Source organism: Phalacrocorax aristotelis, chromosome 3, assembly GCF_949628215.1.
Source record: "Phalacrocorax aristotelis chromosome 3, bGulAri2.1, whole genome shotgun sequence".
NCBI classification, from domain to species: domain Eukaryota; kingdom Metazoa; phylum Chordata; class Aves; order Suliformes; family Phalacrocoracidae; genus Phalacrocorax; species Phalacrocorax aristotelis.
In genome coordinates, this window is record NC_134278.1 from 90,685,611 (window position 1) to 90,709,730 (window position 24,120).

Sequence of the window (24,120 nt, forward strand, 5' to 3'; positions counted from 1 at the left end):
AGCGCTATGCTCATAATTTTTCAAAGATGCTTTTTCAGCATCTTTTGCTCAAAATATTTCTCTTCCAATTATATTCCGTTCTTATCTCTTGGAAGTTATACAGCACTTTTTTCACTTCAGTGCAATTCAGTTAGCTTATACCCTAAAAATTCTTCACTCCTGCTAACAAAATTCACGGTGCAACGGGAGATACAGGCTGTCCATGTGCAATGCTAGGTGCCTTGGGCAGCGGTCCTCAGAAACAGGACAAACGGACAGTGCCCAAGCCTATGAGGGATGAACAGGAGAGGAAGAGGCATCTAATTAGACTTACTTGAAGATCCAAGCGTGATCTTCAAACACAAACTTTCTTCCGCAAATGAATGTCTAAGACTGGGTTTCCTTTCTGTTAAACAAAACAAAACAAAAAAAAAAAAAAGAAAAAGAAAAGAGACAGAAACCGTACTTGGCTTCAGTAAAGGCTAACAGCAGAGCTGTCATAGACCTGATGAGGAACACAGGAGATTGGGGTGGGATTCATCTGACTAAGCATGGATGTCTCTAATGTAGACACCCATGTCTGAGCCAGCCTCGGTCCCATATTTAGGCAACCGAGAGTTCGTCAATATAACCAGTGAGTTCAAGGTACTCCCTCACCCCCGAAACAGCTCCCACAACGGCCAGGAGAGAAATGGCAGATTCACCTGTTCAAGCTGTTCCCCTTCTGACCAGCAATGGGACCAGTCACTGGAGCAGACAAGGGGGGTGCCCCCCCATCTGCAGCCCACAGCTCCTGAAGGTTGTCTAAGGAGACCCGTAGATTCGGTTTTCACCTCTTCTGAATCACAAATACCGAGGGATTTACCCCAGGCAGAGGAGCCCCAGCGGGATCCGCCGCCTGCGCTGGGTCCGTTGACCCAACTGGCAGGGACCGGTCAAAAACTGCCACAGGGGGGACCCAGGCGTTCCGATGCACGCGGAGGGGGCTGGGCTATGCAAATGAGGGAACCCCCCAGCAGCCGCTTCCCCCCTGCTGCCAGCCGCCAGACCTCACAGCACCAGCTGCTACAACACACCAAGCCTTCACAGGGTGACGCCTCTCTGTGCTCAACTCCGGGATGCAAGCTTCGAGGTTAGCGCGGGCTTCAGCCTGGGCATGGCGTCCTCGCTCACAGAGGGCGACATGTGCGTGCTCATTTCCCTCTGAAAGAGTTAAAAATAACATTAGAAACCCTCAAGCTGACACAACAACATCTTCAACTCGTTTAGACTAGACACAGGAGATGTTTCTGTGATCCTAGTTTTTAAGAACAAAAATACGTGCTTTTTTGAGCCTTCAGCCGTTTTAAAAACCATTAGGTGCTGCCACCTCCTGCACATCAGCCCTCCTGCATTGCTTTGCCCTCTCCTGCTGCGTTGCTTTGCCCTCTCCTTCCCCTGCTTGCCAGGCACTCACCACAGCAGCAACGTTCTCCGGGTAGACGGTCATCATCACGGCGTTGGCAGGACCAAAGCTGATATAGGTGGAGTAGGCTTCCAACACGGCCATACTGAGGTAGAACAGAGATGCTGTCTCCTGGCAGATGACAGCCTAAGAACCAAGGATGACACAGTCATTCCCAGGAGGGAGCACACTGCAAAGGGGGGAAAAAAGGAACCCACACAAGCAAGCCCCAGCCTGCAATTTGGTGTGCAGTAGCAGCAAAGGAGACCATTGTATACCAGTGGTACCAGGGAGGGGAGAGGCCCTGAGGTTTGTCCCATCCACTTACCAAGGTGACCCAGGAGCTACTGCCCCCATGTGCACCGCAGATGTAGAGGCACAGGAGGGTGATGGACATGACAAAGCAGAACACAGAGACAAACATCACCCAGCCTTGCAGCATGGGTAACTGGACCTTCGAGGATGCCACCAGGATCCAGACAAGGCCCCCAAAGATCTGCAAGTGAAAGTGGGAGAGAAAGCAAGCATGGGGTAAATCGGCTTATCCAGGGCAGAGCCAAAGGCCACGCACACCTCTGGCGCTAGCACTGCACATGGCAATAGCCCAGGGATACCTCTGAGTTCTTCCCAGCCTCCACTTGAAACTGGGTATTTAGCTGGGAGCACCTGCCTCTGATCTTGACCCAAAAAAAGCCTGCCTGTGGCCCTGCCTCCTGGTGTCACTGCCATTCATGCCCTCCCCACATCAGTGTGCTCAGGAGGCTGGTTCAGACATTTCTGAAGGCTGGTGTCGATGAACAGGGAAGCTTATCCCAGTAGGGCATGTTTGCTTCACACCCAGTGTGGCAGATACCTGAAAGGAGTGCTGTCAAAGGCAGCTCAGCTGCACAAACAGCACAGACATGGCCTTAATGAAGGCCACGTGAAAATGTTACCCTGAAAGGAGAGAGAACAAGCTGAAGAGAGGTAATACCGCCAGTTTTACTCTCTGGTAGGGGAAATAAGGTTGGGGCTCCCAGCTTCTCCTGGGAAGGAGGACTTGTATTGCTGCTCCAGCTATTTGGGTCTTCCTTCGCTGGCTACACCAGAGCTGCACAATGCACCAGCTGCTGCTCCAGTCGCAGGTGGGACCCCATTCTTCTCACCCAGGCTTGGGAGTTTGCCTTGGGTTTTTTGGTGGGATGGGGAACGCAAGGACAGCTACATCTAGGCTCTACCTTTTCTCCACCAGCAGATTCCTACACCAGAGGATGAGAGCACAATGTCCAATGCTGCAGAGTGTTGAGCTGCAAACGGTGTCTTTGCACTACAACACACTCAGCAGCTTTTCTCTGCCTCAAATCAGCCCAGTTGTTTCTTGAACCTGTGCAAAGTTTAGTCTATGCAGCATCCTGTGATGAGGAGTTTCTCGGCTGAACGCACACTGCGTGGAGACTGGTGCTGCTGTGGGGACCTATCCCTCATCACTGGCTGGTCTTGGGCTCGCAGGCAAATCTCCAGAGGTAAGACAGCCTCACTGACTCTAAGAGCATTCTGATCGCCAGTGTATCCCAGGCCAGCCTTTGCCACCATCCAAGTGCCAACTCATACAGATCACGGCATTTCCATTTCCTTGGAGGCTTTTTGCAAGTGGAGAAAAACGTTTCTGATTTACAATACTCAGAAAATGTTACATCATTTGTGTCACCCACATTTGTAGGAAAGTTCATTGGTTACATTACACAAATTGATACATTAAATCAAGGATGCGGTTGAGACCTTGCAAATATCTGAGTGCAAATAGGTTGGCCAAAGTGCTGCTGTTTTGCTGCCTCTAATAACAACCAAAGACTGACACTTGAAAACTAATCCAGTCCCTGTAATAAATCGTGCAATGACACCATGAGTGCGTTGCAGCTAAAGATCCTGGAGAAAACCTCACCGCTGCTCCATTCAAATCCAACACAAGTGGGGTGAGATAAGAGGTTGGGGGAAGAAGTATCACTTCTCATTTCTTACCACTCCCCAACTCTCCTTTCTGCAGGATGTGATTTCTCACTCAGACAAGTATGTTTGTGTGGTTTGATTACTGGCTTTGGTTCAGAAGAGTCATAAAACTGAGGAAAGGGTCAAGAGGCTTCCAATAAACACACAGCAGGTTGGGGACAACAGTCTAAGGAAAAAAAAGTCTTTTAAATAGCCTTTACAAAGCAAACATATCTGCTTTCAGCTCGTTTCAGCTTTTCCACGTAGGCCTGGCTATCCAGATAGGCAGAAGACTCTTCAAATGAAATAGATTACAAGAATGAAACCCAGCCTCACAGAATAAAAATGGTAGCTCTTAATCAGCACACCCCGATGTGGCAATCGTATGAGCTGCGGGCAGGACCTTCTGGCTTTTTCGCATCTGTCTTAGCATTTGAAATGACAAATATTTTTGTGGTTACCATATTAGTCCACTGAAGGCAACCTTGGATTCCGCTACGGACTGAGAAACTCTTTGTCCTTCTGAATGCTGTGATATGAGGCAGCTGCCCCTTTTGTACACAGAGATAATACAGCTGGACGACCTAGAGTCATAACGCCTCCAGAGATGGAGAAATCCAGTTATGCAACATTCTTCTTTCCCAGGTGGTTCCTTAGCCTTTAGGATGCACATTTCCAGATCTTACCCAAACCAAAGGATAGGGTGCTTATTTTCGTCTCATTAAGCAAGCTGCCTTGCCAAATCCCCTAGAGAAAGGGATTACAAACAGTTCAAGGCACAGCCACGACCGTAATATGCTGATGCCAACAGCATGTTCAGCACCAGGACCACCGTAACCCAGTGGTAGAGGTGGCTGGCAAGTGTCTGCCCCACCAGAACCTCCACAGGGACTTTGTACCCACCTTCATGCAGCTGCAGGAAACCTAGACCATGCTCTCAGGCCCTGGGCAGAGACCAAGTCCCCAGAGCATATTTGGAGGAGCTGAGGCAAACTTCTCCTTATACATCAGTAACGCCTGCTTTACTCCAATTCTTCTTTGCTCGACAGCTAGGAGAATGAAGTAAGTGCTGTAAATCCCAGGAGTGTGGACTGACTTGGGTGGCAAGGAAGGATTTGGTCACAAAGGGCAAAGTTGAAGTTTTAGCATTAAGTGATCTGAGTGCCATTCTACAACCCTCAGCCAAGCTCCTCAGTGCTGGATGAAAGTACTCAGGCTTTGGAACAAGCCTCTCAAACTGTTGTGAGAAGAGCAGGCTTCATGTGCAGAAGACACAGGAAAAAGACTTTAGTTGAAACTTTCCATCTTCTAGTCAGTGCTCGCAGCAACTGCTTTTAATCACCTGTGCCAAACCTATTAAGGTTATGATCTTCTCCTGCTTAAGGAAACTACAATATGGGAAGAAGTTATAAGGTGTTTGTTCACTCTTTGCTCACCCACTGTTGCCCACACACCCAGGTCCAGCGCTCTGTGTCTTCAGCTCGGGAACACTGCAGCTGAGCAGAATGGCTTCAGCAGCCTTGAGTCTTTGCTGCTGTGAACAATTACTTCAGCTTGCCTTTAGCCCCTGCTTTAAGCAAACCGTTTATCTTCTGCCTGTTTCAGCTGCTAAAATCATCTTCCAATTAATTAATCGGCTCAAATTGGCAACCTACTTTAAACCTACCAGCAACCCCTTCCATTTTGTTAGGCAGGAGATTACAAAATGTTTACAGATACACCACAAAAATCCCCTGCAGACTAAAGGAGAGCTTCAGAGCTCCCAGCTCAGGGCTTGTGCTTTTCTCTGAGAGTGAGCTAGGCACCAGGGGCTGCCCTCAGACCCCTACGTCTCAGAGACCTGGCACGGGTCCTGAACCACATGCTTTGTATGAGGTCTCATCCCTCAGGCACCTGCAGCATGAAGCGTGCTGGATGCCCTGCAAACAGGATCTGCCCTCCCCAGGAAGAAGCCAGAACTCACGATTTCAGGAATGAAGAGCACATCTGGAAAAGTTGTCAGAACAGCCAGGCCGCTGGGCAAAGAAGCGGTGGAAGTTGCTGAGGACATTGTGAGCCTCTCCCACGGTGATTGTCAGCTGCTCTGGCTCTAGCTGCTGGAGGTAGCTGCCAAATGCAACCTTCTTCCCTCCCTCTTTTCCTTCCTTCTGTCCCTCCCCTTCTTCCTGCTCTTCCTCCTGCCCTCACTCCTTCCTGTTGGCAGATGAAGAAAGCTGTGAATGGCACAGGTGTGGCCAAACCCTGTGACCAGGGGCTACTTGGTGGCTGATGGGAGCCACATGGGAGGTTTTCAGGAGATGTGAGGAGCCCTGAGGCATTTTGAGCACAGCTGTCCGTACACAAGCTGAGCGTGTAGGGCAAGTCCCTGGGTGGTGGTGGGTGGCACTGCCTTATACCTGAGGGCAGTAGGGAAGACCTGTACACATCCAGACAGGCAACCTCTCATCCCCTTTATTTGCACAGTAAATCAGCTTGTCAAGCACCCACATGAGCTGTCCACAGCAGCTGCCACAAGGGCAGCTGGTGGACAGGGCAAGACAGGACATGACAGCTACTGGCAAAGAGCAGGGCTGAGAAACCTCTCACAGATGGACATGCGTCCCAAGACAAGGGCAGCTGAATTGCAGGATGAACCACTTCTATCATCTCAGAGGGAGATTGGATATGCCAAGGTAAGAAAAATGACATAAAATAATGAGATTTCCCAAGCCATTTGGCTTTTTCCATGACATCAATCCCTTGGCAGCCCTTTCACAACCACACCAACGCTGGGCCTCTGTGCTTGCTTTGCCATGTAAGTGGCAACCTTGCCAGAGCCCAGCAACAAAGTGGACACTCACCTGCTAGGGCTCCAACAAATAAATGACCGGGACTGAAACCTGTTGACAGTTCATCACTGCGCAACCCTGGAAGCGTGCATTTTAAATCAGCTTCAGTAAAATGTCTCTTAGATTTGTAAATCTTTAGGAAGAACAAACATTGCATAATGCAGGTGAAGTGCTTGGAAATGTTCTGACTTAAATGTTGTTGACATGTAAAATTGTCTGAAACCTCAAAATTGAATGTTACGGTTAAAAAAGGAGGAGAGAATTGTTGGGGTTTTCCTTGCTGAAGAGTAATAGTGCTGTGTTAATTTTTAAGGAGAATTTCATACTGAAGGGGCTAAGATTGTAAACCTTTGAAAAGCCCACTCGTGATTTGCATTTTGGATTTGTTTTGAAATCTAAAAATTATTAATATTTTAGCGCTCTGTGTTTGTTTTTTTCTCTTGAGCTGTGGAGTTGTTTAGGACACTTGATGTAGTATATGTACATAGATCTGTCTTGTTCTTTTGTGTAATTCTTTTTGTAAGGTATTACGCTTACTTGTTACAAGTACAGTAATCAAGTACTCCATACAAAGTCTCAGATGATTTTTTTAGCAAGGTTGATAGGCAATACCTTCTGGGTTTACAGTTTCTCTTGCAGTATATATCTGTGGTGTAATTAACTTCTAACATTTAACATTTTGGCATAGTACACATATGGCTGTAGTTCATCATAGGTGCCTCTTTATTGAGAAACGAAACCTTTTCTGAGCCTGAAAGGTCGTAGCTTTATGTTGAATACGCATAGGAAGTTTGGAATAGAGATCAATGTTTGGAATAATGACCAAGTAAAAGAGCAGTGAAAAGGTAATCACTTTGTGGTTGTATTTATTGCTTGTATTTATTTTTCAGTGACTTCAGTTCCTCTGTCTGAGGTAATGTGAAGGTCTCCTCTCATTTGGATGCTACTGGAGTCCAATAAAATTACTCAGCCAGCGGAGTGCATGGAAACCACCTCTCTGTGCAGAGGAGTTGTGTGTTGTGCAGTTTATAGGGTGGGGCAGAAACATGATCTGCTGTGACTGTCCTCACTTCAGAATTGCAAATGAATAGCAGCACTGCTTAACGCCTCATGTGGCTTTTTGGAATACCGCTGCCTTTACATGCAGGCTAGCGCGCATATACCGTCTTCCTTTCTGCATCAGTTCAGAGGTGCAGGGAACTTACAAAAATCTGCTACTGTAAAGTGGCAAACATTATTACTCTGCATATGCTAGACTGACAGCACTGTCACCTATCTGGCCTTCTGGTGGAATGTACAACAGTGGGACATCACCTCAAAAACACCGTTGGGAATTCCGTTAACCTGGGAGGTAGATCCTGATGCAAATTACTAATTTCACTCTTCCATGACAGACAGCAGAGCAGCTTAACAGAGCATAGGGAAACTTCTGGCCATTAATAATCAATGAAGGGAAACCGTGAAGGTACTGAATAAGTGCAGTCCTTCTCCTGTCCTGCCCAGTCCAAAGATAACATGAAGCCTTTGTACCTCAAATACTTCTAAGTTTTGTGTGCCCAGTTTGTCCATAGTTGGCATCTACCAGACACGGCTGCATCCAATGATGACAGCTTTTAATTCTCTGCATTTTACACACTTATGTGGATGCGCACGGGTAGTTTAGGCATGTTGAAAGTTAACTCCTTACGGCCTTGTCAATGAGAATTCTTGATTCTCTTTTAATAAGCACATCTTTATTCTTACCGAATCTGTGTTAAATTTCACCTTTTCAAACTAATGAAGCTTCATTTTTATTTTTAAGTCCTCTTGCAAGCAGCTTGACAGATTTTTCTAATCTAATAAACTGAATGCGAAGCCGGAGCGACCTCCTAACATCATTCTGTTACTACTTATGCAATCGAGGAGAGAGCTGCAACGTGCCACTTGGAGTATGGATCCAGTTGTTGCCCCGGCGCCACTCAGTGATGTGTTCTAGCTGAAGTGGGGAATAAAACAAGTGGATTTGGGGGTTACTTTTTTCCTTTGCTCTAGTCAGCCATGTATTTGTTGAAATTAGAAACCTATTTCTGTCGACAGATTCTCTGAGCTAGCAGGTAATGATGTCTGGGGTTTTATAGCAGTGATAAGAAATAATGCTAAAAGGATACACAACTGTAGGCTTTAATTTTTTTTTCCTTAAAGGCTATTGTTTCTATCTGTACTGAGCAATAGAATACAACACGGATGCCGAATACATGAAAAGGAACATTAGAAGTTGTCATCTCATCTGATCATGAAGAAAATGTTTGTAGTACTTGCATTACAAAGAGGATAGCTTCTGATGCCTCTGCTGAGGGGAAGGAGGGACACAAGCCAATGTCCTAGGCAAGTCAAATTGTTTTGGTCTGATTTTGAAAAAGACAGCTAGTATTGTTACTTGAAGCATTAGATTTGTCTAAATAGCTCTGGGCCTTACAACTGTCCTACGTTCTCCCTGACACACTGAATCCTTGAGAACTGAGTGGCTTTTAGATCGTAAAATATTTGGGCAAATTCTTAATTATAACCCATTTCTGACAGGAACGTAAAGTATGCTGAAAATTGGACTCGTGTTCTTTAGCAGTTCACATTTTCTTTAATTGCAGACAACAACAGGTAGCAGAAAGGGAAAAAAAAAGAAGAGAAGCAGCGCAGCAACGAAAGAAAATGGGGGAAGAAGCCCAAAGGCTAATGAAAGAAGAAGAAAACAAAACTGATGTAGAAGTGTCCGGACACAAGCCAGGCATCAGTGGCACAGTGCCAATGAAAAAGAGAATTTCAGCTCTACAACATACATATTGGTATTGATTTAAGTATTTCTAGGGCTGCAGCATTTCTAGGACTCCAACTGTTTGGTTTCAGTACATTCTTCAAGGCATCTTGGAAGGCAGGGTTCTCTCCGAATATCTTCAACGACTAGTAGGTGGTTATTAAAGGAGAAAAAAAGCCTACAGAAAATCATGCCTTGATGGAATGAAGTTTCCTGCAATAGTCCTATTCCAGCACCCTTCTTTGCAGCAAAAGTGATTGAGCAAGGATGTTGACTGAAAGACATCCTTAATGAATAGTTCAAGCCTGGAGAAAAGAATGGAAATACCTAAGAGTGTGGTAAATCTCCTGTATTGTCTGTGCTTACCTGAAACATGTAATTAAACAGTTTTAAAGAACCCTTTGCTTCCTGCCTGATCGAGAATGTCTGCTTTTGCCTTTCCATAAAGGTATTTATAAATGTTTCACATTTTTCCATGGGAGATAATATTGACGCGTGAGAAGAAAATTACTTGTTAAAGGTGACCTACGGCTCTCAACGTACTCCTGGTAGAGTACGCTCTGGTAGAGCACAAGTTACAGCTGAACACAAAAGTGGATTTCTTGTCACTTTGTCACTTGCAGCCCCTGTGCTACCATGCCCCTTTACAACACTACAGTGGTTAACAGCAGGGGCATCGCTACACAGCAGTGGTGCGTGCTGCTCCTTTCTTATGAAGGCTAATGTTGTGAACGTAGGGGAGCAATTCAATTGCTTACTTGTATTGGTAAATTTGTATTTCTAGCAGAAATTCTTCTACTTCCTACATTAAGGGGAAAAAAAAGTCTCACGCTGTATACTTGTTGCATAGGTAGTACAACTGAAAAAAAGGTGTCCTCCTGTGAATACATCTAAGTGTGAAAATTCTCAGTTCAGTTAACAGCACTTCTCAGGTTCCATTTTTGTACGCTTACTGTATGTATTTACAGTGGGATTCCTCTCAGAAAAGCGTGCAAGGTAAATAGGCAGTAGAAGACAACAGTACTTTAATGAAGAAGAAAAGTTAATGTCTGCTGGAGGGCAAGGTGTGTGGGAGGAGGAGGGTCCATGTGGTTATTAGGTGCAGCTCAGAACTTCAGTGAATACCTCCTGCATCTTCTGCTGTGCGGATGCTATTATCCCTGAATTCATGGGCTGTCTTGTGGCAGATGAGTGAGGACAGCAAATCCTGTGCCTGAGACAGGTTCCCTGTGTATCCAGGGTCCTGTGAAGTTGTAACAGAATGGGAAGGGGCAGGGGGACTAGATCACCTCTGCCTCGAAAAATAGAATTTTTAACTAAGTTAACAATGTGAAATAGGTGCAAATAGATGTTATTTATTAAAAATAACAAAACATTGGCTAGTGAAGAAGTTAGAAACAAAGCCCCTGACTGCGTCATGGGAATGCTCGTGTTTTTTGAGCCTTCAGCCGTTTTAAAAACGATTAGGTGCTGCCACCTCCTGCACATCAGCCCTCCTGCGTTGCTTTGCCCTCTCCTGCTGCGTACTCACACTGTTTTGCTGTTCTTCCCTCCATTTCCCTGCCTGTACTTGAGCACAACTGCTCTAGGAATTGCTCCCATCTACTCTACCAAGTCCTGACATAATGCCAGAAAGGGTACAGTGCTCTTGTAGGTAGCAGTCTGTATGTCAAAACAGCATGCATTGGTTTCATATGTTTTCCTGCGCTATAGTTGCTTGTGTTTGCAATGCCCCTTGTTCATTTGTCTGAAGGGTTTTGGAGGAAAATGCTCCCCTGTTCTGCTCATGTAGGACATAAATAAAACAGTGGTTCAATTTTAGCGCATTTCTAGCGGTTGGGATTTAGGTGAGGTAGTTGATTTGGGGGGGGAAAGAAGGCAAAATGAGGAAGTGATCAGAAGTGAAGAAGAGCCTTGTGAGTGGGTGGACCTAAGTAAGCATGCAGGTGAATCTCTGGTGAGGCGGTGGGCAGTGCCTGTGCCTCGGTGTTTTCAGCAGCTGAGAGGCATGTTGGGTACCTCTTCAGCTGAATATTAAAGAAAGGCTTCTTTGAGCCTGGATTAGAAAGAGAAATGCATAATGGGATTATCAATAGGTGTTGCTTCAACCAGGGAAGGAGCCGCCTTGGTTCCTATGCTACCCTGTAAGCATGAATTCAAGCAGCCACCTGCTACCTGACCCTTAACCTATGCCCTGCTTGTCCTCCCCACCTGCACACTTTGAGGCAAGACTTCAATTCTTGCCTCAGTATGGTATGAACAATTTCTCAACTCAGAAAAAGGAGGAGGTTTTATTGAACTCTTTGGAGGGTAATGGTCCTCCCCTAGCTGCTCCATACAGCAGCAGCAGGATCCAGGTGAATCATGACTAAGAGTAAAGCCAAATATTAGATGGGGAAAAATCAAGATGGTACATTTGTCACAACAACTGGGATAGCCTCTGTGGATCGGGGAGCAAAGGCCAGTCCCACAAAGTCTGGGACTGGAGCATTTATCGTGGTACTTCAGGCCTCTTCTTACAAAGGGTACCTTGAGCTGTCTACATGCTTGCAGGATGGAGGAGGAAAGGCGGCAGCTTGGAAGCGAGCTGTATTTCAGGTAGAGATCAGAGCACGGACTTCTATCAGGAATGTGACGGGAACTCTCTTGCTGAGCATAGTTAAATAACTTACGAGAGTTGAGCGGACAGAAGATTTTTAAGGGCAAGAAGCAATTTTGACGTTATTCTGGTGTTAGCGCCTTGTGTCTTAAACATGGACCATGTCCAAAACATGGTTTGAAATGAGTTCAGCCTATTGACATTTTAAATGTAAGTGTGGGTTCATACTGCTTTGTTGCCTGCTTGCTGCAAAAGACACCCATGTAGTCACAGGTGAATCTCTCTCCTAGAACTGAAGATCTAAACTAGTCCTCTAAACTATGCTCCATTTCACCACCACTCAAAGCAAAGATCACTTAAACAATAGTGGCTGTTAAAGAGAAACCCAAAATTGTGATAAAGATGGTAAAATCACATATAAAATATTGCGCTCTCAGCCTTGAACAGACATGCTTTGAAGTAGCAATAAGGCATGTTGTGTCATGTGTTCCAGTCCCATCCCCTCCACCCGCCAACCTATTAATTTTGGCCCTTGTGCCCAGGTACTTAAAAGAAAAGCTTTTGAAAGTGACTTTGCAGCAACTATGTATTGCAGTAGTGTCATAAGGCAAGTCAAGTGGCCTGCAGGAACCCAACAAGGTAGGTGAGCATGGAAGAGGAAGTTGCTGGCAGAGGAAGCAAGGCACTCTCGTGTTCTCATCTTTGTGAACTCTTGGAGCCTGTGTTACATCAACATGCCTGTTTGATTCCTCTTCCTTAGTGAAATGCTTAATGAACACTAGGGAATCTGTTGCAAACACAAGTAATTCAGAACCCAGGCATTACAAGGATGCAAAAGGTCTCTCTCTGAATTGCCTCTGTAAGCATTGGTGCATGTCACCCTCTTGAGTGTTGCAAATGCTCCCCACATGCTGGCCAACTATTCCTCCTTCCTTGTGGCTAATAACTCCATTCTTCCCCAAAGCGGCAGGGCAGTGCATGGCGTTGTCTGGCTTCACTAGGCTTCTTCTGCTCTGGGTTGCACAGAGAAATATTACACTTGCTTTGCTGGAGGGGAGAACAGGAAGTCAGTGAGGTTTAACCGGCCAGAGGTGTTGTTGAAAGGTTGGGTGGAGGCAGGCAAACACCGCTATGTCGCCTGTTAGTTAGCATTGCCCTCCTCTGAACTATGCACGGATTTCAAGTTTTGGACAGGAAGAATTTGTGGTTTGATGGTCACAGTGGCATCTCGGTGGGCACACTGAGACTGCATGGCTCTCAGATTAATTAAACAAGGTATTCTGGACTTCTGTTAAATGCCGGGAAGACTGACACTCTCCTGGCAGCACAGAAATGAGCAGTTACAAGCTTCTGGAAGATTGCATTGAATTAAAGATTAGGCACTTGCATTTGTTAACTCAGCATGGGCGCAGTCATGCAGGTGGCATGTGTGTCCACAGACCAACTGGAGCCTTTTTCTCTGCCTGAGTGCTTATGCTTGGAGCTGTAATGAAGTTTTTCTCAGCAGAATTCTCTTCTTTGGGTCCTGATGGTTCCTTATGCCCTGATACAGTGCCTCCGCCAGCTCTGCCTGTGCCCAATAGCTCAGCTGAGACCGGCTATTTTATATGGCTTTGCTACAATAAAACACTCACACATTTACCATTTCTAACAGGCTTCATTGAACTTGTGATTATAAAGGTAATTTACAATGAAACAATTAAATAAACAATAAGCTAAAGCACAATACATTTCAAAGGGCTCATATGACTACAACATTCCAACACATTAAAACTTTAAAACAACATTAACACTCAAATTGTACCTACACCTATACTTATCTTTCTAACACGTTTCAAGACTCTCAACAAAGTACCTTTTTGGTTACAGTCCCTGTAAACACACAAGACCGGTGAAACACTCAAGCAATTGTACAACTGAGAAGAACACTACACAAGACAGGAACAAACAATGTGCTGGAAACTGCCTGGGGAATAGGGGGTTTACCTCTAAATTGAACTGACTCTTTGGACAACGAATGGATAACACTAGCATGCTCTCTGGAATACATGTGTGACATCCTTAGCGGGAACAAGCCTCCGTGTCACTCAACACTGTAATTTCACAAAAGCTTTAGGTTAGTGCTGCCTAAAGAAATAGCCCACCTTTCTCTGGCCGTTTGCTCCCGTGCACGTCTCACGCTACTCTTGAGCCAGTGCAAAGTGCTGGTATATTTGCCCAGTGAAGCAGCCAGGGAAACTCATTGAGCTTAACAAACAACAAATTAACATTCAGCAAACAAACATGAAAGAGAACTCACTGTATTCTCCTTGATCTCCCTGGTCATGTTCACTGTGCAGATATGTTGGCACCAGAAAGACACCAGCACGGTGGGGTGGGGGGGTGGGGAACATGGTGACTGGGAGCAGGAGGACTATTTCTGTAGGCAGCAGTACTCTCAAAAAACACCAGTTACAAACATCCTGTAGAAAGGCTTTACCTTTTCCATTCTGAAACAAGTAACATGTTTTCAAACCGATTTATAGGGCAAATCAAATAGTCAAGAGCAAAACGGTGGACTAGGACAGAACTGCAAAACAACGCTCTAGTACTGTAAATGAGATCTGTTCCTGCTCCATGAGTACTGAAAGGCCGCATGATAGTTGGTACAACAGGGGCTGCTACAGCCAGATCGCTGGCGAGTCTGCTGCTCCAGTATCTCTTCTTTATTCCTGTCTGAGAAACAGTATTGACGTACCCAAAGACTTCATCATCATGAGGTTCTGTAAAATCAAGTTCTTTCACAAAATGGTTTTCATTAACTCCGTGCTCCACCTTCCTGCATGGAGGTGTCACAGGAGACAAAAGGATGGTCGAGTTTGGCTCACCTGGAGTTAAGTCCACTACGATACCAGAATCACTGAGGCTTTCGAGAGAAATTGACCCAATTCCTTCAGTGAAGAAGGCGGGCTTAGAGGACAGGCATCTTGAGCTCTGAGCTCTGAACATGTTTTGAATAAACTGCTCCCCTTCTAGGCTATATGGCACCACATCAGTCTGGGTGGTCTGCTCCACCATCATGTTTCTGACTTTCTCCTCCTCCTCCTGGGAAAAAGTTAGTTTTTCATCCAGAACATTTTCAAGCATCTCTTGATTCACAGTAGAATTGGAGGGAGCTGGCTCACTCAACTCAGAGGTTGTGGTGGTCAAACTCTCTTCAAATAAATCAGTCCCGTTAGCTGTGTCCTCATGAAGAAACAGCCCACTATCTGCCAGCTCCTCCAGAGCTTGGTCCTCTGTGGTGGGGCTGTCTGGCATCGTGGTACACAACGGCTTGCCCTCAGAGTCACACGTGTACTCCGGGCGCTGCTCATCTCTCACAGAGCTCTTCAGGGCCATCTCCATGCTCGACACCAAAGATTCCAGTTTCTTGTTTTCAATGCTTATTTCTAGGAAGTATTTCTGAAATTTTTTGTCTTTCTCAGCCAAGCTGTTCTTCATGCTCTCAATAACTTGCTTGAGTTCTTTGATTTCCCTCCTTGCTTCCAAGAGGCTCAGCTCCATCTCCACATGATTACACTCATCTTCGATCCAGTCTTCCTTCATACGTTCCACCTGAGCTTTGAGCTTTTCGATTTCTCTTTCCCTGGAGCAAAATAAAAATATCGTAACACTTCTGGTGACTGCCTAGTTAAAGAGTCAACGTGAGGCTCCACCTCACTGGGGTGGCTATGCTGCAAAGATGCTCCAAGGAAGAAGCAAATTCCTCCATGCATCATTTGCTGCCACCTCTGGGAGAACTGGCAGAGATGACAGCTGGCTGCCAAGACACACTGGCTGATTCCTAGCCGGAGTCACCAACCTTGCCACACAGCCAGCAGCCTTGTGGGCTATGCTGTGGTCCTGGACACTTTGAGGTGAAAGTGGTGGCCTCTGGGTTAGGTCCAACCAGTACAGCGCTTGACATCTCATCTACTGCCTCACCCTGGAGGAAATGACAAACAGCTGCCTGGATGTGTCCCCTGTGCCTGCCAGCAGCTCGTCACGTATAGCCAGAGCCAACAGTGGCCTCAGACAGTAGGATGGCTCAGGGCTGCAGGCACCTGGCTTGCTTTGCACCCGGCTTGCTTTGCACCCCCCCAGCCCAGCATGGATCCAGAGGCTTCTGCCTTCACTTGCAAGCAAGTGGGGAGAAGGGCCCCCTGCGTGAGATCCAGCCCTCACAGGTACAGATGTCGGGCCACCCAAAGCAGGACCAAGGGGTCCCTGGGACTCTACCTTGGGGCTCCATTCAAACAACCCTTTGTGCCCGCTTGGGTTGTGTGTGCTGGAAAGCCAGTTCTCAGAGCACAGCTTTAGTAAAAGAGACAACATCTGTTGCTGTGTAACGTACATTGTTGCTTCTTCGCTTAGCATCCATACAAAGTGCTATTGCAAAAAAGTCCATATCTAAGCAACAAAACCACAAGCGGGCACACTAGTTTGTGTCAGAGCTTTTCTTTCATTAGGGGAAAAGGGGGACATTTGTCGTCATATTTTCTGAGTGAGGTGGAACTTTTTTTATGTATAAAAGGTGTCAGTGCTAAAGTAGGCTGGTGAAGAACTATCCTTTGAAAGTCTTCTATCGGGAAAGTTCAAAAAAAGGGAAAAAGAGACAGCCATATTTGTAACGAAAGTGCACGGTACATATTCACTGAGCACACAATGAAACCTTAAATACCTGAAAACAACCTAATCAGCCCGATCATATTTCAAATCTCTTAATGAAAACTTTACATGGTCAAGAAAAGAGTAAAAATGATCAGGACTCCCATCCCTTAATGCTCCTGAATAAATCTTGTCCAGTCTTATTTCTGAAGTGAAATATACCTTTCTGTAACTTTGCACTCGGATTCCTTCAGCTTTTTTTTCAAATGCCGTATTGTAACTTCTTTCTGCTGCAGAGGAGTCAAATACCGCTCCGGATTTTCTGGCTTAGTGCTGCAATTGTGACCACAAGAAATAGATTTCCCTGATCGCCTGAAAAGAAAAAAACCATCACACCATCACATAACATCACTCCTACAGTTCTTCAGTCCTGGCAAAAAGGAACACATCCCATAGACTGATATGGCGCTTGACTCATTTTGGGCTCCTCAGTGTCCACACAAGTGACTCCCTCTGGCAAACCAAAGTACTTGAGAAAATGGCTGATTTGTGGCTATAGTACAAAATTTACTATTTATCATAGTTGTTTTCAGTGCCATTACCTCAAATGAGACATTTAACTTTAAAACACCTAGCCATCTCCTCACCCAAAACGGTGCCCAAGAGCAGGCAGCTGGGCCATTGGCAAGGGCACCCAGCTGCAGACACAGCCAGGTAAGGAAGCGTACAGACTGAGTTCAGCTCCACATGTGAGTTAAGAAGCCGAGCACCCTGAAACCTACATTAATCCTGTCTAGCTTTAGGTGTGTATCTGACATGCTTGGCTGTTGAGTTGCCTGGGGTGGGAGGAAAGAGAGAGAAAGGGAGGGAGAGAAACAACAATTTCTTCTCTGCAATACCTGTCGCACGCTCCCGCAGGTATGAGTTTTCTTCCCTGTAGAGGAAACTGCACGCAGAGGTACCTAAGGCCGGGCAGGGTGAATTTTCACCCGAGCATACAATATTTTCTATACAACCCCACCCAACTCTCTCCAAAGGAGAAAGGACCTTTCTGTGAAAGAACCAGGAAAGCCACATGAGAACTGACAGCATAAAACCACGGAAAGGAGCCTGCCTTGGAGTGAAAACCAGCTACAAAGCGCTTTGACTAAAAGTAACCTTGAATTTTACAGTACTGAAACAGTAAAACTTTTACATGGGATAGAGCACACTGTTGATTGTCGAGCCACCAATATGAAGAGTCACACCCATGCTGAGGAGCAACACGACCCCTTTGGCAAGCCAGACAACCAGCTGATGCCGCATTTGAGTGCAGAGAAGGTAAGTCAGTGTGCCGAACACCAGGATGCTGAAATAAAGACTTGCCTCGTCACTTGGCTGCTGTCACTTCCTTTGTTTGAGCCTGAGTTGCTTCTGCTGGCTAAAGAAGCCCCATAATTCTGACGGGTGTTCGCAGGACTCGGCTGGTTTTTGCTCAGTGTTGACAAAGGGGCCTTTTCACGGGAAGCAGGTGGGCTGGGTCTGGACTTGTTGGATAAGGATCCATTATTCTGACCATGAAGGCCACAACTGGAGGAGAACCAACATGGTTAAAGCATACTGGATTATCTTTATCACACAACTCATTATGTGTCTTATTTCACGCACAAAGTTGTCTACACACTAAAACAGGTAGATAACTGTGAGTGGCCGGGAAGAAAGTCCTGAAGTCATCAGCCACTGCACACTCTTTCACTGACTGTGGGGCTCTCAGTCTGAATTATGTGATCTAGGGAAACGGTGGCCATTTTCACGTTTCTCTGTGGCTAGCACGGTTCCCACTGACTCCACCAGATCATCCACATTCCCTGAACCTCTGACTCCATTAAGTAATGAGAGGACTGCAGCCTGGGCTAGTGCCAAAAGAACCACGCTTCAGCCTTCCCTGGCCAGACCTGCAGAGAGATGCCTGCTCCTGGAGGTTTGCTCTAAGACTGCTTTCATGCTCCTTGGCAAGCAGCCTGAGGGATCACAGTGTGTGATGAAAACAGATTTGTTTGAGCCACAGTTCCTTTCTCTCTTTGGCATAGAGGGTGCTTCAGCTGCCACTGTCAACTATTCATAGAATCATAGAAGAGAACCATAGAATCATTAAGGTTGGAAAAGACCCCTAGGATCATCAAGTCCAACTGTCAACCCAACATCACCAAGTCTCCTAAACCATGCCCTGAGGTGCCACATCTACACATCTTTTAAGTACCTCCAGGAATGGTGACTCTACCACCTCCCTGGGCAGCCTGTTCCAATGCCTGACCATTCATTTGCTTAGATATAGTTCAAAGCCTACTGTGAGCAGGCTGAAATAGTATTAAAATAGACAAAGAAAACCACAGATTTTTTTCTTCCTTCCTTCCTTCCTTCCTTCCTTCCTTCCTTCCTTCCTTCCTTCCTTCCTTCCTTCCTTCCTTCCTTCCTTCCTTCCTTCCTTCCTTCCTTCCTTCCTTCCTTCCTTCCTTCCTTCCTTCCTTCCTTCCTTCCTTCCTTCCTTCCTTCCTTCCTTCCTTCCTTCCTTCTCCTTCCTTCCTTCCTTTTCCTTCCTTCCTTCCTTCCTTCCTTCCTTCCTTCCTTCCTTCCTTCCTTCCTTCCTTCCTTCCTTCCTTCCTTCCTTCCTTCCTTCCTTCCTTCCTTCCTTCCTTCCTTCCTTCCTTCCTTCCTTCCTTCCTTCCTTCCTTCCTTCCTTCCTTCCAGTTTCCCTCATACGTATCTACCTTTCTTTTCCCACTCTTTATTAAATAACCTGACTGTCGACTGTGGGCTTGAAAGCAACTGGTATCTGTGCTGCTGGCAACTGCCAAAGGACTGAGGTGCTCTGAGCACAGCTTCCCAAGGTGGGTTCCTCGCTTGCTCACTTGGTTTGTCTTCCTGCACTGCTACACTGCTACCTACATCCTCTCATGGAATTTGTTCTTCTAAACTGTAATGAACGGGCTGGTTTCAGAAAAGAAAAAGGCAAATCCAGCCAACCAAAGAGGCTTGAACATAAAAATTTAAATACCACAGCACTATGAAGCAAGAACTCTTCTCAAGATTCCCTAACTTGGTTTCGTCCCTCCTCTGAAAATGGAACAGTTTATAAGGAAGGTGGCTGCTGCAAACCTTCATCACACTGCTGTGGTTTGGGTGATTTTATAATTATTTTACAATGAAGTGCTGGACTGTGGTTTGTGACAACACTGAGATTTTTCAGAGGAAGTTGAGTCAAACAGTTAAAAGAGAACATATCGCAAAGGAGACCTCTCCTTCCACTTCGTACAGTACAGCATCAACTCTTGGGTGAGGCAGAATTCACATAGACTGTGCATAACGCAGCAATGCAATTGAAGGAGCATTATTACAGAGGACCTCTGTCTAATTAAGTGGGTCAGGATGCTCTAATTTAAAGTTACATTTAAATGCACAGAAATACATGCAATGATACAGAATCTTACTGCAAGTAAGGTGATTTTAGGGCTTCATATTATACTTAGTATTTTTCACACACACACACACACACACACCCCCGGCCAGTACCTTTACTGGTTAGAGTTAATCTAGAGAGTGCTTAGGTAATGTTTATTTTTCTAACAGTCTCATGACACAGATAGGAAACTGCTCATTAAGCATCATTCTGCCAATCTCTGTGCACTGGGGCACACTCCGACCTCAGAGACATCTGTGTGACTTAAGCATAGAGGTATCCCACTGCCAGTCCCGGCCTGGCCTACCTGCCAGCACTTCCACAAAGGGCAGGAAACCCGTCCTGTCAATCTGAACTCTTTCCACCTACTCCAAAAAATGTAACCAGCAGGGATTTTGTGGGTGGAGCACAATGTGCGCTGCTCCACCCAAATGTCCTCACCCTCGCATTCACAAGCTCTCTGGATTTGTACTTCACAAATGATAGGGAGAAATCTTACAGAAATCTTTCTTGAAAGATTTGTTTAGATAGATAACTCATTTATATATTTTTTTTTATTTGCATATAGTTTTAGTTACAGAAATGTTGGGCAAGGGTGTTGAATACAAAAGCATCAAAGGCAATATTGTCTACTTCTTCCTACAAAAAATAAGGTCATGACCTGGAAAGGGACATGCCAAGCTGACAGTTTATTACAAAGAGAAAACAGTGATAAGACCAAAAGGTTAAGGTTAACTTCTTAGAGGTACTGCTGTTAAGCAACATACACCCAGTTGTCTCCTCCTCCACTCCAGCTGAAGTCTTTTCTGTCTTACCTGAGGGTATCTCCCATACTTGTTGTGAACAAACAACAAAAAAATACCTGTCGGCTGATCTGGCCTACTGACATGTTTTGGTCTCAAAAAATATAGCTTTTTTTTCCCCTTTCTCATATTACAGTTCTCATCAGTGTAAGTGCTGCCCAAGAGCATAGTGTTAGCCAAATTGTTTCAAAACTCACACTAGTGGTATTTTATGTATTAGCTGCAAGGCCTTACATAGTAGTCTCTCTCTGCACTAGCAACTCTCTCACTCTTCAGGAAAAATTGCTTTGCTTACTTGTGAGAAAAAGACCTTTTGCTTCCAGCAGCCGACACACGGGCTTCAGGCACTGAGGTACAGCCTGTATTGCTTGAAGAGCTAAAATTGGTTTTAACCCCTGGAAAAGAAAGGGGACGAGTAAAAGCACAGTGGAAATCATAACTCAAAGGCTGTTTTAAAAATCACAATGAACAACAGGCATCATCCCTTTGCCCATCCTGTGTGAATTTTAGCAGTTGCATGAATTTTCCAACATCCCTGATGTCAAGCACGTGATTTGTTCTGGATTTGCAACATTTCTTCAGAAGTGGCACTTAAACAAGAGCAGAGAAAAACCATTTGGACACAAACCCCTCACACTAAAGAAGCCCTTTTAGGACACGGCTAGGAACATTTGTTGTGACAACCTGTTTGCTTTCTTACAGCCGTCAATACAAGAATCAGGCTGCTCACACGGCTCCTGCAGCAGCACACAACTGTAACTGCAGATTTCGCTTGCTTTAAACCATATGAAAAGACTACGCGCTGGGGGAAAAGCCGCTTCCATTTTGGTTTCTGAGACGATGTACACATACATGCATATGTACATATAAATGTGTATAGGCTAATAGGGTATATGTGTCTGCGTATGTACACACATATGCAGGTTCTCGTGGCACACAGAAGGACAGTAAAGCAGTTCTAATAGCCTTAAATCAATCCAATAATCACGCGCAGCTCTCAAGTGCTTCTGGGGTGTTAAGCCATCTACCTGATTTCTGACTTTCTATGGATCACAGCTTTTATTTCCCAAGCCCTGGCATGTACAGGGAAAACCGCTTTCATTTTGCTACAAACAGTAGTAGGTAGAGCTACTAAGAAAGTCTTATCACCTGGAAAAATACCCACCCTAAAGTTAGGATTTTTTTCAGTCTGTCACTCAAATGGCAGATGTCCAAAGCCATATCTGGGCCTTACACTGCAAAGCCACAATATTGTACGATGACTTTAATCTGAGGGAAAGTAAATAACTTTCCAACATCCTTTAAACAGCTGGTCGGGGGGAGCATCTCTCACCTGAGAATTTCTGGGCGCCGTCTCACGCACAGACACCCCCAGCCAGCAGCTGCAGACTTACCATGAACCCCATTTTTGCTATATTTTCCATGATGCATCTGCAGATACCATCATCCCCCACTGGGGTGGATAAACCTTCAGCTGCACAGTCTTTCTTAAATCCTTTGCAGAACTGATGGTGATGTGCACGGCTTGTACCCCAGTTGACTAGGTTTGTCGCTGTGACAATGTGATTGCGAAAGCTCACACATCTAAGTCCCAGAACAACCCACCTAAGCAGCATTAACCATGAAAGAGGCTGCCATTTCTCAAAATGCCACGCGTAGTGGCATCCAACTCTGAGAGGCCCGTCACTCTGGCCCCAGCCCACCTTGCAGCAGGCTACAAGCAGCAGCACACCCACTCCCTAGGAGCAGAGCTGTGCACCGCTCTGTGCAACGGGAAGAACAACACAGTGATGGCCAACAAAGTACTGCAACGTTTTCCAGGATTGCTTCTTGCCTGCAAGACACTGGAGTGAAATAGTGCAGTACCAAGTGCTGTCCCTGCACTTTATTGCTCAGTGGGCAACGGCACTGAGCTAAGAGAGTGCTGCAAACAGCATCATGCTTTCTGCACTGCCTTTTAGCCTCCTTGCTGCCCTGACAGCACCACTACAGTCACCTAGCTCTAGCTGACATGGAGGGGAGAGGGGAGCCTGCAACCCCACGACTGCATGCTGTGCTGCCCATGACGAGGAGTGCAGGCAGTGCCAGCTGGCACAACCCAGGCAGAGGCAGAAAAGGCAGTGACGGTACGCCAGACGTGTGTGCACATCTGCCCCATGGGTTGGAGGACCACTGCTTAGGGAGCTAACACCGTCCTGCCACAGCACTGCAATTGGCTGGGCAAGGTAGAACAGCTTAGGTATACTTGGTCTGCCAGGACAGTATGCAACCGCATCACATACGTACGTATGTATATGGAGCCAGTATATACATTTCTTACACAGATCCACACAATAACCATACATGCATGCCTGGAGTATAGCATCCCAGTCTGCTATTTATAGCCATTACAGATGGTTGGATACCTTGTGGCATGGTCTTCTGGCCTCAAAAGTCAAATTTTGCTTGCACTTGAGCATGTAATATTTTTCCTTCTATAAGAATAAAGCTCAAACTTTCCTGTGTGCATTTGATTGTCCATGTGCTATCTAAATGATAAGGTTACAACATAGAAAAAAGGAAGAAGTGTCAGTAATACCTGTGACAGGAACACTGACAGCTGAGCAGAACTGGATTCCTAAAACTCAGGATGCACCTGAGTTTAGTAAATCTTTTAAGCTAATTTAGTCTTTTTGTGTAAGCCTTTCTTATTTGCAACTTCACCACTCTTTCATAGCTGCCAAAGTATAGAAACCACAGAACTACCTATCTTCTGACTCCATAAACATGACCTCTTAATATATATCTATGTGTGTGTATATATAGATATAAAAATCATTCTTGATGCTAGGTTTGCATATAGTCACCCAGTGAATCAGAGCTGTAAATGAAACAGCGCTGACAGAGACAGCTTGTCCTCAGAATGTAAAACACTTCAATTTGCTGAGCTTCCGTGCCTTCAAAAGCATCCTGTTACACAGCAAAGAGACGAAAACACAAAATAATATAAGTTCACCACTCCAGTGCAGCTGCTAGAGGAATAAGTAGCATGCTGTCCCTGTAGATAGCTTTATTTAGAGACCCCAAGGGAAGAGAGGGGGCCTGACTGCATAAGAACTTCCAGCAAAGCCATTAGAAACAGCTGGAAAAGTAGAGATAATTCAGTTGTAATGCCCTTTATTGAAAGAATCTGTAGTTTTAAAAGACTAAGTTTAATTTATCTTAAAACTTTTAACTCACAGCTACATCTCCAGTTTCAATCTTTAACAGCGTAAGCAGTAATATTTCCAGGAAACATTAATGCTACTTCTTTTCTATTTAATACGGGGTTGTTCCTGCAAGATTGTTTTTGTACACCACAAGCAATCTAGGAAAGAAAACCAGACTGCTCACATGCATGAGCAAATGTAAGAAAAAGAAGCTGCACAGAAGTGATGAAGTCTTGCTTCAGCATTTCCGGCTTTTCTTCAGATAACACCCTTTAAAAAATGACCCATGTTGAGGGCAAAGGCTGCCAGCAGGGAATGTACTCAATTCACAGTGTCAAGCTCAGCTGACAGCGTGTTTTTGTTCCAGTCCCTGGCCTTTGACTTAATATGTGATTCACTATTACTATACATGAGACTCTTGCCTTGCACTTTGCTATAAATTTCACATCCAACAGTAACTGCGT

General features: G+C 45.4%; 1 protein-coding gene across 1 annotated transcript in view; it reads right to left on the bottom strand.

Moving 5' to 3' along the window:
* Positions 1–679: 679 nt before the first annotated feature.
* The window catches only part of LOC142055626 (myelin and lymphocyte protein-like), a 35,164-nt gene continuing 11,723 nt past the window's right edge, over positions 680–24,120 (bottom strand). The window contains exons 4-6 of the mRNA XM_075089743.1: positions 1,851–1,919; positions 1,436–1,555; positions 680–703 (exon numbers count right to left, since the gene is read on the bottom strand). Coding sequence (XP_074945844.1) covers positions 680–703; positions 1,436–1,555; positions 1,851–1,919 — 213 coding nt within the window. The remainder of the gene's footprint in view (positions 704–1,435; positions 1,556–1,850; positions 1,920–24,120) is intronic.